A 13,661-nucleotide genomic window follows, 5' to 3' on the forward strand; every position below is an offset into this window, starting at 1 on the left:
GTAACCCTGTGTTGATTTGGTGTGGAATAACCCAAGAGCAGATTCATGATAACGCACTCCAGCCAGGTAACATTAAGTCTGTATTAAGGTGCATACACACGGTGAGATTTGGGCTAAGCCCGATTCTCATTATACGACAGGGGCTAGGTCGGCATTGCAAGCACATAATGACTGTGCAATTTTGGCTAAGTGACAATTTTGACTCTCTGTTATATAGAGATAGTCAAAAGAGACTTGCCTGCACAGTCTATCTAGGCTTGCGATGCCGACCGCGCATCAGCATCGACTCGGGATTGCAAGGTGACTTTCACCTTGCAATCTGCACTAACTTTTCTAACGATTTTGACTATAGTCAAAATCAGAAGAAAAGATCTCACTGTGTGTACACATCATTACTCTAATACAGTGTTACTTAGACCCAGCACTCAAGCAACCCTAACAGTGCATGTTTCAAGCTATTCTCAGGAATAATTAGTACCACCTAGACAATTAATGCACCTGTGCTCCAGCTAGAAGATCTGGAAAACATGCAGTTAGGGTTCCATGAGGACCAGGTTTGAGAAATACTGCTAAAACACATTATGACATCAATCCATTTACTTGGGTTACCACACTGGTAGGATTTTACTACTAATCAAATATTTTTAGTTTAACTTTTGTAAAAGTCTGAAATTGCATGTCTAATGTCACAAAATAATGCATTCACTACATGTAGTTCTCAATGATAGACAATAAGTGTACATAAATATATACAGTGCACTGATACAAACATATATAGTGCACTGGTGCATATAAATAAATCACCTGCATCTAGAAGCATCTGTACCACATCGGTTTTCCCAAATAAGGCAGCTTCATGCAAAGCACTTCCTTTTTCTGTCTGTGAAAAGGGATATACAGCAATAAAAAATAAAAAAAAATAAAAAAAGGTGAGGGTTACCAAAAGTGACCAAATAAGAAAAAAGCTACGACTCAAATTAATAACCTGATCAAGGATGTGAAAATCAAGCACTAACACAATTATGAATGATAATATGTACAAATCTACATATCCTATGCAAAGCTATTTTCAAATATATTTCACTTGTCATGGAGCACTGGGTACAATTGGTGCATGTTATCCTTTGATTCGATATTTAGAGTACGGAATGAAGAGAGCTAGAAAAGAAAACAATAATGCAATGCAGAGGGAGAAAATGTTAAGTGTTAGTAGGAAGGAGGTGCACTTTGGATCTCCTCAAAATATGTGTTCAAGCGCCCCAGGATTATGTGCTACACGCAAAGGCAGTCAGTAGTTACATGCAAACATAAATCTATATAGAAATAATATTCCAGGTATGAATTTGAGACCTGTAGCTGCATTTACTTCTAATGCCAATTGAAGCATCGTGTCCATCCAGCGTGAAGAAACTGTGGGCAGTATCCAAATAGCTGTGGTCATTTACGGTGGCTAATTGGTTCGCCGGGGGCAATCCAATTAGCCTGAGTATATTCCCGATGCAGTCACTTTTTGGGTATTATGCTTTGCGCACCTCAGGCATGCGAAGCATAATCCGTTATAAGCAGGGACGTGCGGTGAGGTAAATGGTTCAGGAGGAACTGGCTAGTACCAGAGCCAGATTTACACACAATTTATAAGCCAAAGGGTTCTTGTGGGCATTATACACAGGGACAGTAGTATATACTGCTGAAAACGTGGTGAGCTTTGATCAGAGATGTGCGGACAAGGTAGGCAGTGGAAGCACTGCCTCACCTGCCACAGACTTTTTACTCCAGAGTTTTGACTATAAAAATGATAAGAATGATACAAAGAAGATAATTATAATAAGAATTTACTTACCGATAATTCTATTTCTCGGAGTCCGTAGTGGATGCTGGGGTTCCTGAAAGGACCATGGGGAATAGCGGCTCCGCAGGAGACAGGGCACAAAAAGTAAAGCTTTAGGATCAGGTGGTGTGCACTGGCTCCTCCCCCTATGACCCTCCTCCAAGCCTCAGTTAGGTACTGTGCCCGGACGAGCGTACACAATAAGGAAGGATTTATGAATCCCGGGTAAGACTCATACCAGCCACACCAATCACACTGTACAACCTGTGATCTGAACCCAGTTAACAGTATGATAACAGCGGAGCCTCTGAAAAGATGGCTCACAACCATAATAACCCGATTTTTGTAACTATGTACAAGTAATGCAGATAATCCGCACTTGGGATGGGCGCCCAGCATCCACTACGGACTCCGAGAAATAGAATTATCGGTAAGTAAATTCTTATTTTCTCTATCGTCCTAGTGGATGCTGGGGTTCCTGAAAGGACCATGGGGATTATACCAAAGCTCCCAAACGGGCGGGAGTGCGCGGATGACTCTGCAGCACCGAATGAGAGAACTCCAGGTCCTCCTTAGCCAGGGTATCAAATTTGTAGGATTTTACAAACGTGTTTGCCCCTGACTAAATAGCCGCTCGGCAAAGTTGTAAAGCCGAGACCCCTCGGGCAGCCGCCCAAGATGAGCCCACCTTCCTTGTGGAATGGGCATTTACATATTTTTGGCTGTGGCAGGCCTGCCACAGAATGTGCAAGCTGAATTGTATTACACATCCAACTAGCAAAAGTCTGCTTAAAAGCAAGAGCACCCAGTTTGTTGGGTGCATACAGGATAACAGCAAGTCAGTTTTCCTGACTCCAGCCGTCCTGGAACCTATATTTTCCAGGGCCCTGACCACATCTAGCAACTTGGAGTCCTCCAAGTCCCTAGTAGGCGCAAGACACCACAATAAGCTGGTTCAGGTGAAACACTGACACCACCTTAGGGAGAGAACTGGGGACGAGTCCGCAGCTCTGCCCTGTCCGAATGGACAAACAGATATGGGCTTTTTTGAGAAAAAAAACACCAATTTGACACTCGCCTGGTCCAGGCCAGGTCCAAGAGCATGTTCACTTTTCATGTGAGATGCTTCAAATCCACAGATTTGACTGGTTTTAAACCAATGTGTTTTGAGGAATCCCAGAACTACGTTGAGATCCCACAGTGCCACTGGAGGCACAAAAGGGGGTTGTATATGCAATACTCCCTTGACAAACTTCTGGACTTCAGGAACTGAAGCCAATTCTTTCTGGAAGAAAAATCGACAGGGCCGAAATTTGAACCTTAATGGACCCCAATTTGAGGCCCATAGACACTCCTGTTTGCAAGAAATGCAGGATTCGACCGAGTTGAAATTTCTTCGTGGGGCCTTCCTGGCCTCACACCACGCAACATATTTTCGCCACATGTGGTGATAATGTTGTGCGGTCACCTCCTTTCTGGCCTTGACCAGGGTAGGAATGACCTCTTCCTGAATGCCTTTTCCCTTAGGATCCGGCGTTCCACCGCCATGCCGTCAAACGCAGCTGCGGTAAGTCTTGGAACAGACATGGTACTTGCTGAAACAAGTCCCTTCTTAGCGGCAGAGGTCATAAGTCCTCTGTGAGCATCTCTTGAAGTTCCGGGTACCAAGTCCTTCTTGGCCAATCCGGAGCCATGAGTATAGTTCTTACTCCTCTACGTCTTATAATTCTCAGTACCTTAGGTATGAAAAGCAGAGGATGGAACACATACCCGACTGGTACACCCACGGTGTTACCAGAACGTCCACAGCTATTGCCTGAGGGTCTCTTAACCTGGCGCAATACCTGTCCCGTTTTTTGTTCAGACGGGACGCCATCATGTCCACCTTTGGTAATTCCCAACGGTTTACAATTATGTGGAAAACTTCCCCATGAAGTTCCCACTCTGCCGGGTGGAGGTCGTGCCTACTGAGGAAGTCTGCTTCCCAGTTTCTATTCCCGGAATGAAACACTGCTGACAGTGCTATCACATGATTTTCCGCCCAGCGAAAAGTCCTTGCAGTTTTTGCCACTGCCCTCCTGCTTCTTGTGCCGCCCTGTCTATTTACGTGGGCGACTGCCGTGATGTTTTATCCCACTGGATCAATACCGGCTGACCTTGAAGCAGAGGTCTTGCTAAGCTTAGAGCATTATAAATTTACCCTTAGCTATATTTATGTGGAGAAAAATCTCCAGACTTGATCACACTCCCTGGAAATTTTTTCCTTGTGTGACTGCTCCCCAGCCTCTCGGGCTGGCCTCCGTGGTCACCAACATCCAAAACTGAATGCCGAATCTGCGGCCCTCTAGAAGATGAGCACTCTGTAACCACCACAGGAGAGACACCCTTGTCCTTGGATATAGGGTTATCCGCTGATGCATCTGAAGATGCGATCCGGACCATTTGTCCAGCAGATCCCACTGAAAAGTTCTTGCATGAAATCTGCCGACTGGAATTGCTTCGAAGGAAGTCACCATTTTTTTACCATGGCCCTTGTGCAATGATGCACTGATTTTAGGAGGTTCCTGACTAGCTCGGATAACTCCCTGGCTTTCTCTTCCGGGAGAAACACCTTTTTCTGGACTGTGTCCAGAATCATCCCTAAGCACAGGAGACTTGTTGTCGGGATCAGCTGCGATTTTGGAATATTTAGAATCCACCCCTGCTGTTGTAACAGTATCCGAGATAGTGCTACTCCGACCTCCAACTGTTCCCTGGACTTTGCCCTTATCAGGAGATCGTCCAAGTAAGGGATAATTAAGACGCCTTTTCTTCGAAGAAGAACCATCATTTCGGCCATTACCTTGGTAAAGACCCGGGGTGCCGTAGACAATCCAAATGGCAGCGTCTGAAACTGATAGTGACAGTTCTGTACCACGAACCTGAGGTACCCTTAGTGATAAGGGCAAATTTGGGACATGGAGGTAAGCATCCCTGATGTCTCGGGACACCAGATAGTCCCCTTCTTCCCGGTTCGTTATCACTGCTCTGAGTGACTCCATCTTGATTTGAACCTTTGTAAGTGTTCAAATTTTTTTAGATTTAGAATAGGTCTCACCTAGCCTTCTGGCTTCAGTACCACAATATAGTGTGGAATAATACCCCCTTTTCTTGTTGTAGGAGGGGTAATTTAATTATCACCTGCTGGGAATACAGCTCGTGAATTTTTTCCCATACTGCCTCCTTGTCGGAGGGAGACCTTGGTAAAGCAGACTTCAGGAGCCTGCGCAGGGGAAACGTCTCGACATTCCAAACTGTACCCCTGGGATACTACTTGTAGGATCCAGGGGTCCTGTACGGTCTCAGCGTCATGCTGAGAGCTTGTCAGAAGCGGTGGAACGCTTCTGTTCCTGGGAATGGGCTGCCTGCTGCAGTCTTCTTCCCTTTCCTCTATCCCTGGGCAGATATGACTCTTATAGGGACGAAAGGACTGAAGCTGAAAAGACGGTGTCTTTTTCTGCAGAGATGTGACTTAGGGTAAAAACGGTGGATTTTCCAGCAGTTGCCGTGGCCACCAGGTCCGATGGACCGACCCCAAATAACTCCTCTTCCTTTATACGGCAATACACCTTTGTGCCGTTTGGAATCTGCATCACCTGACCACTGTCGTGTCCATAAACATCTTCTGGCAGATATGGACATCGCACTTACTCTTGATGCCAGAGTGCAAATATCCCTCTGTGCATCTCGCATATATAGAAATACATCCTTTAAATGCTCTATAGTCAATAAAATACTGTCCCTGTCAAGGGTATCAATATTTTTAGTCAGGGAATCCGACCAAGCCACCCCAGCTCTGCACATCCAGGCTGAGGCGATCGCTGGTCGCAGTATAACACCAGTATGTGTGTATATACTTTTTATGATATTTTTCCAGCCTCCTGTCAGCTGGCTCCTTGAGGACGGCCCTATCTATAGACGGTACCGCCACTTGTTCTGATAAGCGTGTGAGCGCCTTATCCACCCTAAGGGGTGTTTCCCAACGCGCCCTAACTTCTGGCGGGAAAGGGTATACCGCCCATATTTTCTATCGGGGGGAACCCACGCATCATCACACACTTCATTTAATTTATCTGATTCAGGAAAAACTACGGTAGTTTTTTCACATCCCACATAATACCCTCTTTTGTGGTACTTGTAGTATCAGAAATATGTAACACCTCCTTCATTGCCCTTAACGTGTGGCCCTAATAAGGAATACGTTTGTTTATTCACCGTCGACACTGGATTCAGTGTCCCTGTCTGTGTCTGTGTCGACCGACTAAAGTAAACGGGCGTTTTAAAACCCCTGACGGTGTTTTTGAGACGTCTGGACCGGTACTAATTGTTTGTCGGCCGTCTCATGTCGTCAACCGACCTTGGCGCGTGTTGACATTATCACGTAATTCCCTAAATAAGCCATCCATTCCGGTGTCGACTCCCTAGAGAGTGACATCACCATTACAGGCAATTGCTCCGCCTCCTCACCAACATCGTCCTCATACATGTCGACACACACGTACCGACACACAGCACACACACAGGGAATGCTCTGATAGAGGACAGGACCCACTAGCCCTTTGGAGAGACAGAGGGAGAGTTTGCCAGCACACACCAAAAACGCTATAATTATATAGGGACAACCTTATATAAGTGTTTTCCCTTATAGCATCTTTTTTATATATTTCTAACGCCAAATTAGTGCCCCCCCCCTCTCTGTTTTAACCCTGTTTCTGTAGTGCAGTGCAGGGGAGAGCCTGGGAGCCTTCCCTCCAGCCTTTCTGTGAGGGAAAATGGCGCTGTGTGCTGAGGAGATAGGCCCCGCCCCTTTTTCGGCGGCCTCGTCTCCCGCTCTTAACGGATTCTGGCAGGGGTTAAATATCTCCATATAGCCCCCGGAGGCTATATGTGAGGTATTTTTAGCCAAAAAAGGTTTTCATTTGCCTCCCAGGGCGCCCCCCTCCCAGCGCCCTGCACCCTCAGTGACTGCCGTGTGAAGTGTGCTGAGAGGAAAATGGCGCACAGCTGCAGTGCTGTGCGCTACCTTAAGAAGACTGAGGAGTCTTCTGCCGCCGATTCTGGACCTCTTCTCGTTTCAGCATCTGCAAGGGGGCCGGCGGCGAGGCTCCGGTGACCATCCAGGCTGTACCTGTGATCGTCCCTCTGGAGCTAATGTCCAGTAGCCAAGAAGCCAATCCATCCTGCACGCAGGTGAGTTCACTTCTTCTCCCCTAAGTCCCTCGTTGCAGTGATCCTGTTGCCAGCAGGACTCACTGTAAAATAAAAAACCTAAGCTAAACTTTTCTAAGCAGCTCTTTAGGAGAGCCACCTAGATTGCACCCTTCTCGGCCGGGCACAAAAATCTAACTGAGGCTTGGAGGAGGGTCATAGGGGGAGGAGCCAGTGCACACCACCTGATCCTAAAGCTTTACTTTTTGTGCCCCGTCTCCTGCGGAGCCGCTATTCCCCATGGTCCTTTCAGGAACCCCAGCATCCACTAGGACGATAGAGAAAATATATTCTTTGTATTTTTTATATACTTTATAGTCAAAACTGTGGTTTAAACGTTAGTATGATCGGGAAGGAATTGCCTCACCCCACTGGCAGTAAGTGCCGCAAAAATACATAGATCCACGACCTTTCGCAGGACCTATGTATTTTCACGCAATAAAAAACTTTTTTTTTCGCCGTACCTAACTGGACAGGTTGATAAGGAAAAACACTAAATGCAGCACTATCACAGGTAATTGTGCATCTCCCTATATGTTTGGTTCTGTTCCGCAGCTCTGGGACAGATAAGATGTCCAGAGAAAAATGGTAAGAATGTGTAATTGGGTGCAACTTGAGATGGTGGAATAGAGGTGAGAAAAAGAAAGAAAGTGATCAATGACAGCAATGTGACTGTTAAGTTATAAAACATACCAGAAGCTTGTGAAAGAGGGAGTTTTATTCTTGTATAGTGGAGTAAATAGGATTTTGGTTACCTACCGGTAAATCCTTTTCTCATAGTCCGTAGAGGATGCTGGGGTCCACATTAGTACCATGGGGGTATAAAAGGGTCCACCAGGAGCCATTGGCACTTTAAGAGTTTGAGAGTGTGGGCTGGCTCCTCCCTCTCTGCCCCTCCTACCAGACTCAGTCTAGAAACTGTGCCCGAGGAGACGGACATCTTCGAGAGAAGGATTTAACACAGATAGTGGAGAGATTCATACCAGCTCACACATACAAGGCACAACAAACTAACTAGCTTGAAACATTCAACAACTGCTGAAACATTACTTACCAAGTAACAATGCAGTACATAACTAAACAAAATAGTACCCAACCAAATAACGGTTGCAGGAAAACGAAGCGCTGGGCGGAAGCCTAGCATCCTCTACGGACTACGAGAAAAGGATTTACCGGTAGGTACCCAAAATCCTATTTTCTCTTGCGTCCTAGAGGATGCTGGGGTCCACATTAGTACCATGGGGATGTACCAAAGCTCCCAGAACGGGAGGGAGAGCGTGGAGGCTCCTGCAGAACTGATTGGGCTCTGATGATCTGAAGTTCAGTCAAAGTATCGAACTTGTAAAACTTTGCAAACATGTTTTTCCCAGACCAAGTTGCAGCTCGGCAAAGTTGCACTGCTGAGACACCCCGGGCAGCCGCCCAGGAATACCCCACCTTACGAGTAGAGTGGGCCTTAACAGATTTTGGACACGACAGTCCTGCGGTAGAATAAGCGTGCTGGATAGTGAACCGAATCCAGCGAGAAATAGTCTGCTTAGAAGCAGGACACCTAATATTATTGGGATCATATAGGACAAACAGAGTCCGACTTTCTGTGACGAGAAGTTCTCTTCACATATATCTTCAGAGCCCTTTCAACATCCAAGGACTTTGATGTAATTGAGGAGTCAGTAGCCACTGGTACCACAATAGGTTGGTTGATATGAAATGCCGACACAACCTTCGGAAGAAACTGCTGACGTGTCCAGAGCTCAGCTCTATCTTCGTGGAAGATCAAGTAAGGGCTTTTACAGGATAAAGCCCCCAATTCGGACACGCGTCCGTCTTCCATGTAAGAAATTGACCGCCTTCCATGTAAGAAATTTGACCTCAACCTCCTGTAGAGGATCAAACCAATCCGATTGGAGGAACTGCAACACCATGTTAAGGTCCCAAGGCGCCGTAGGCGGTACAAAGGGAGGTTGGATGTGCAGAACGCCTTTCAAAAAAAAAGTCTGAACCTCAGGGAGGGCAGCCAATTGTTTCTGGAAGAAAATGGATAGGGCCGAAATCTGGACATTCACAGATCCCAACCTCAGGCCCATATCCACACCAGCTTGCAGGAAGTGGAGAAAACGTCAGAGTTGAAACTCCACCTTAGGAAACTTCTTGGATTCACACAGAGACCTATTTCTTCCAAATACGATGGTAATGTTTAGACGTTACCCCTTTCCTAGCCTGTATCAGGGTAGGAATGAACGTATTCGGAATGCCCTTCCTAGCACGAATCAGGCGCTCAACGTCCATGCCGTCAAACGTAGCCGCGGTAAGTCTTGATAGGCGAACGGCCCCTGCTGCAGCAGGTCCTTCCGAAGAGGCCTCGGTTCTTCTTGCAGTAGTAGAAGAATTCTTAAAAACCGATGCGTTTCGCTGTGTCAACTGCTTTGTCAAGCTTGTCAAAGCTGTTGACACAGCGAAACGCATCGGTTTTTAAGAAGTCCTCTACTACAGATCTCACAGATATCCTGGAACACGCCTAGAAGTCCACCCTTGCGAAAACAGGGAACCCTTTGCTGTCCAAATAAAGAGTATAGGACCAAGCTTTCAATAGGACTCTGCTGTCCGGAATCAAGCAATAAAGGTCGGTGCATCTTACTCCGTAAGGACTAACAACATCTGACAAGTGGTTCATGCACCTTTGGGACTGTGGCTTTATTTCCATGGACTTTAAACAGGAGATCATGTGAGGCTTCTATATATGATATTTATTCAAAACTGCTGTGTTGACTTTGCCCCATTTGTTTTATATTGACAAATTTTAAAAGCATTTATAATTTTCTTCATATAAGTACTTATGATATGTTGCAACAATTCTTTTTTTAATAAATTGTGTATCTTTATATCCAGTTCATAGCGCTGTATACCCTTCCTTCGCAAATAGTTTTACAAGGGGTTAACTATCCCTTAAACAGCTGCTTTAGGTCAAACATCTCAAATTGCAAGCGCCGGACCAATTACGTTGGTAATCTTCCTCTGCTACCTCCGGATGGAGACCCCACTCCCCTGGATGGAGATCGTGTCTGCTGAGGAAGTCTGCTTCCTAGTTGTCTACTCCCGGAATGAAGATGGCTGACAGCGCCAATGCGTGTTTTTCTGTCCAGAGGAGTATTCGTGTCACCTCTGACATTGCCACTCTGCTCTTCGTTCCACCCTGTTGGTTTATGTAAGCCACTGTTACGTTGTCCGACTGCACTTGAATGGCCCGATTTCTTAGAAGAGGGTTCGCTTGAAGAAGACCATTGTATACGGCTCTTAGTTCCAGGATGTTGATGGGCAGGCCGGCTTCCAGGCTTGACCACCGTCCTTGGACATTTATTCCTTGAGTGACTGCACCCAGCCCCGAAGGTTCGCATCCATGGTTAGAAGGACCCATTCCTGAATCCCGAACCTGCGGCCCTCCAGAAGGTGAGGTAATTGTAACCACCAGAGGGGTGAAATCCTGGCCTTCAGTGACAGACGAATTATCTGGTGCATGTGGTGATGAGATCCCGACCACTTATCCAGAAGACCCAGTTGGAAGGTCCAAGCGTGGAACCTCCTGTACTGGAGAGCCTCGTAAGAGGCTACCATCTTTCCCAACAGGCGAATGCACTGATGAACCGACACCCGGGCTGGCTTCAGGGCATCACGGGTCCATAGTTTGTATCACCAACGCCTTTTCCTGCGGAAGAAACACATTCTGCACATGTGTTTTCAGGATCATTCCCAGAAAGGACAACCTCTGGGTTGGTTCCAGATGTGACTTTGAAAGGTTCAGAATCCAACCATGACTCTTGAGGAGGCATGTTTTGAGAACAATGGACTGCAGCAGCTTCTCCTTGGATGATGCCTTTATCAGCAGATCATCCAGATATGGAATGATGTTCACCCCTCGTTTGCGGAGGAGAACCATCATCTCTGCCATCACCTTGGTAAACACCCTTTGTGTTGTGGAGAGGCCGAATGGCAGGGCCTGGAACTGGAAATGACAGTCCAGCAATGTGAAACGGAGATAAGCCTGATGTGACAGCCATATCGGAATATGGAGGTACGCATCCTTGATATCCAGGGATACCAGCCACAGTACCAGACGAGCTGAAACAGACATGGAAGATATTCCCGCAGCCATGGAACCCAGGTCTTTCATGGATTCTACCATAAAACCTGCTGAATCATGTATGTTGCGTAAAAATAATGCAACATCATCCTTATCCATCGTATCCAAATCCTCAAGTAAGGTAGCCGACCACTTTACTATAGCCTTTGCAATCCATACACTAGCAATAATGGGACGTAATATGGCCCCTGAAGCAGTGTAATTTGATTTAAGTGTGTTATCAATTTTTCTATCAGCCGGCTCCTTTAAGACATTAGATCCTGGAACAGGCAAAACCACCCTCTTTGAGAGTCTGGACACAGATGCGTCAACAATCGGCGGGTTTTCCTATTTTTTTCTACCCTCCTCAGGGAAAGGAAGCGCCACCTGTACCCTTTTAGGGGCCTGGAATTTTTTCTCAGGGTTTTCCCATGCTTTCTCAAATATAGCTTTTAATTCCCTTGACGCAGGGAAGGTTAGCGAGGCTTTTTTATTTTCAGCAAAAAAAAAGGTCTCCTCAACCTGCTCAGGTGTGGTATCATTAATATTCAACACATCCCTGATAGCCTCTTTCATCAATTGCACCCCCTTTGCAAGAGATGCGGACCCCCACAACACATCCCCATCACAGTCTGTGGTGTCAGAATCGGTATCCGTGTCGTCTTGTTTGACCTGCACAAGCGCAAGCTTATGGGGGTATAGAGCGGAGCGTCCTGAGGTACCAGAAACCGGCCATACTGCCATAGAGCTCTGTAATACCTGGGTTGCAGATTCATTACTAGCAACCCTGTCAGAAATCTGAGAAATCCAAGATTTGATAGAGGAAAACCACTCAGGCTCCCTTACTGAAATCTGTGCTAAACAAGTGCTATCCTGATTACATGGAATGGGATCATCCTGGGAGGACAAATGCTCTGCAGCATATGACCCAGTGTCCCTGGACATAGCTAAAGGAAACCACCAAACACTATACACACACACACACACACAGGTGAGGGCAGACAGAGTTCCCCCCCAAGAATGGCAAGAGAGAGACAGAGATTGGAGCCAACCCACACACAGCGCTTTTACCAAAGGGAGACCTCGTCAGCGCTGACTGTGCACCTTAATAGGACAGACAGTCGTATTACAGCCTCCCCCCCTTCTACGACCCCCTGGTACCGTTTACAGATAGCTGGAGTTGCTGAAGAGGGACCTTCTTTCCTTCTCAGCGCTGTGCAGGCAGGAAAATTGCGCTGAAACACTGCTGGGTCCACTCTGAGAAGCTGCGCCCCCTTAATGGCGCAGTCTTCCCGCTCTTCATGGACTATACTGGCTTGAGCAATTAGTGCTGGCTGAGATCCTGGGACCCAGACAGGCTTCTGGACCAGTGTAGGGTGTCGCGCTGGCTCAGGGCGCCCCTCACAGCGCCACACCATGTACCGCTGAGCCATCCCCGGAGCGCAGTTAATACTGCACTCCTACCCTGTGCCCCATTTTTATACCGACCCCCCGCTTGCTAGGGGGGGTCGGTGTGTCACTTGCCACCGATTCTTCAGCTCTGCAAGGGGGTGGCGTCATGTTGCTGGGGCGAGCGGTCCCCTGTAGCAGAGAACGATTAGAACCCTCTGGAGCTCCGTGTCCAGTCAGTGGAGACAGTGGCTCAGACACCGCAGGGCGGACACTGCTCCCCCGCTCAGTCCCTCGCTGCAGGGAGGCTGTTGCCAGCAGCCTCCCTGTAAAATAATAAACTCTAAAAAATAAACATTTACCAGGAAAACTCAGGATAGCTCCCGTAGCTGTGACCGGCTCCTCCGGGCACATTTTCTAAACGGAGTCTGGTAGGAGGGACATAGAAGGAGGAGCCAGCCCAAACTCTTAAAGTGCCAATGGCTCCTGGTGGACCCATCTATACCCCATGGTACTAATGTGGACCCCAGCATCCTCTAGGATGTAAGAGAAAGAAAGATAATTTAGATAGTATGCTATCGTTTAGACTAGATCATTGACAGAGAAGTCAGAGGTCTGATATAATGCAAATAGAGAATGTATTCCATGATGACAGGAGCATGAGAAGGGACTTCACAACATTTTGTACACCTCACAAGAAGAACACAAGCAAGCGAACCAAAGAATGGCAGTATGCAACAATTTCTAACCCATGGCTATAACAAGCAAAAAGTATCAAGATCACTGAAACAGGGAAAAATTAAAAAAAATATTTTTCATAACACAAAACAGGCAGTGCACATAGCAGCAGTACATTATCAAAAATGAGGAGGATACTGTATCTGTCTCTGGGACAGACACTCTAGAGCTGTCCCTCATAAAAACATACAAAATGGGCTGGAGGACCACTGAAAGAGTGGTTTCTCCCACAGGCAACAGTTAGGCAAAACTACAGTTAAAAAAATAATAATAAAAATAGCTTGTCAGATTTCACATCACATTTTGAAAACAGAATTTCAAGGACATGTCCCTTTTGTTTAC

The 13,661-nt window shown here is 46.6% G+C and overlaps 1 protein-coding gene across 6 annotated transcripts in view; it reads right to left on the reverse strand.

Moving 5' to 3' along the window:
* ANKS1A (ankyrin repeat and sterile alpha motif domain containing 1A) overlaps positions 1-13,661 on the reverse strand; it is a 599,988-nt gene that overhangs the window by 321,169 nt on the left and 265,158 nt on the right. For all 6 annotated transcript variants that reach the window (XM_063954919.1, XM_063954917.1, XM_063954921.1 and 3 more), the window contains one exon: positions 805-880. In XM_063954919.1, the coding sequence (XP_063810989.1) occupies positions 805-880 (76 nt within the window). The remainder of the gene's footprint in view (positions 1-804; positions 881-13,661) is intronic.

This window comes from Pseudophryne corroboree, chromosome 2, assembly GCF_028390025.1.
Source record: "Pseudophryne corroboree isolate aPseCor3 chromosome 2, aPseCor3.hap2, whole genome shotgun sequence".
NCBI lineage: Eukaryota > Metazoa > Chordata > Amphibia > Anura > Myobatrachidae > Pseudophryne > Pseudophryne corroboree.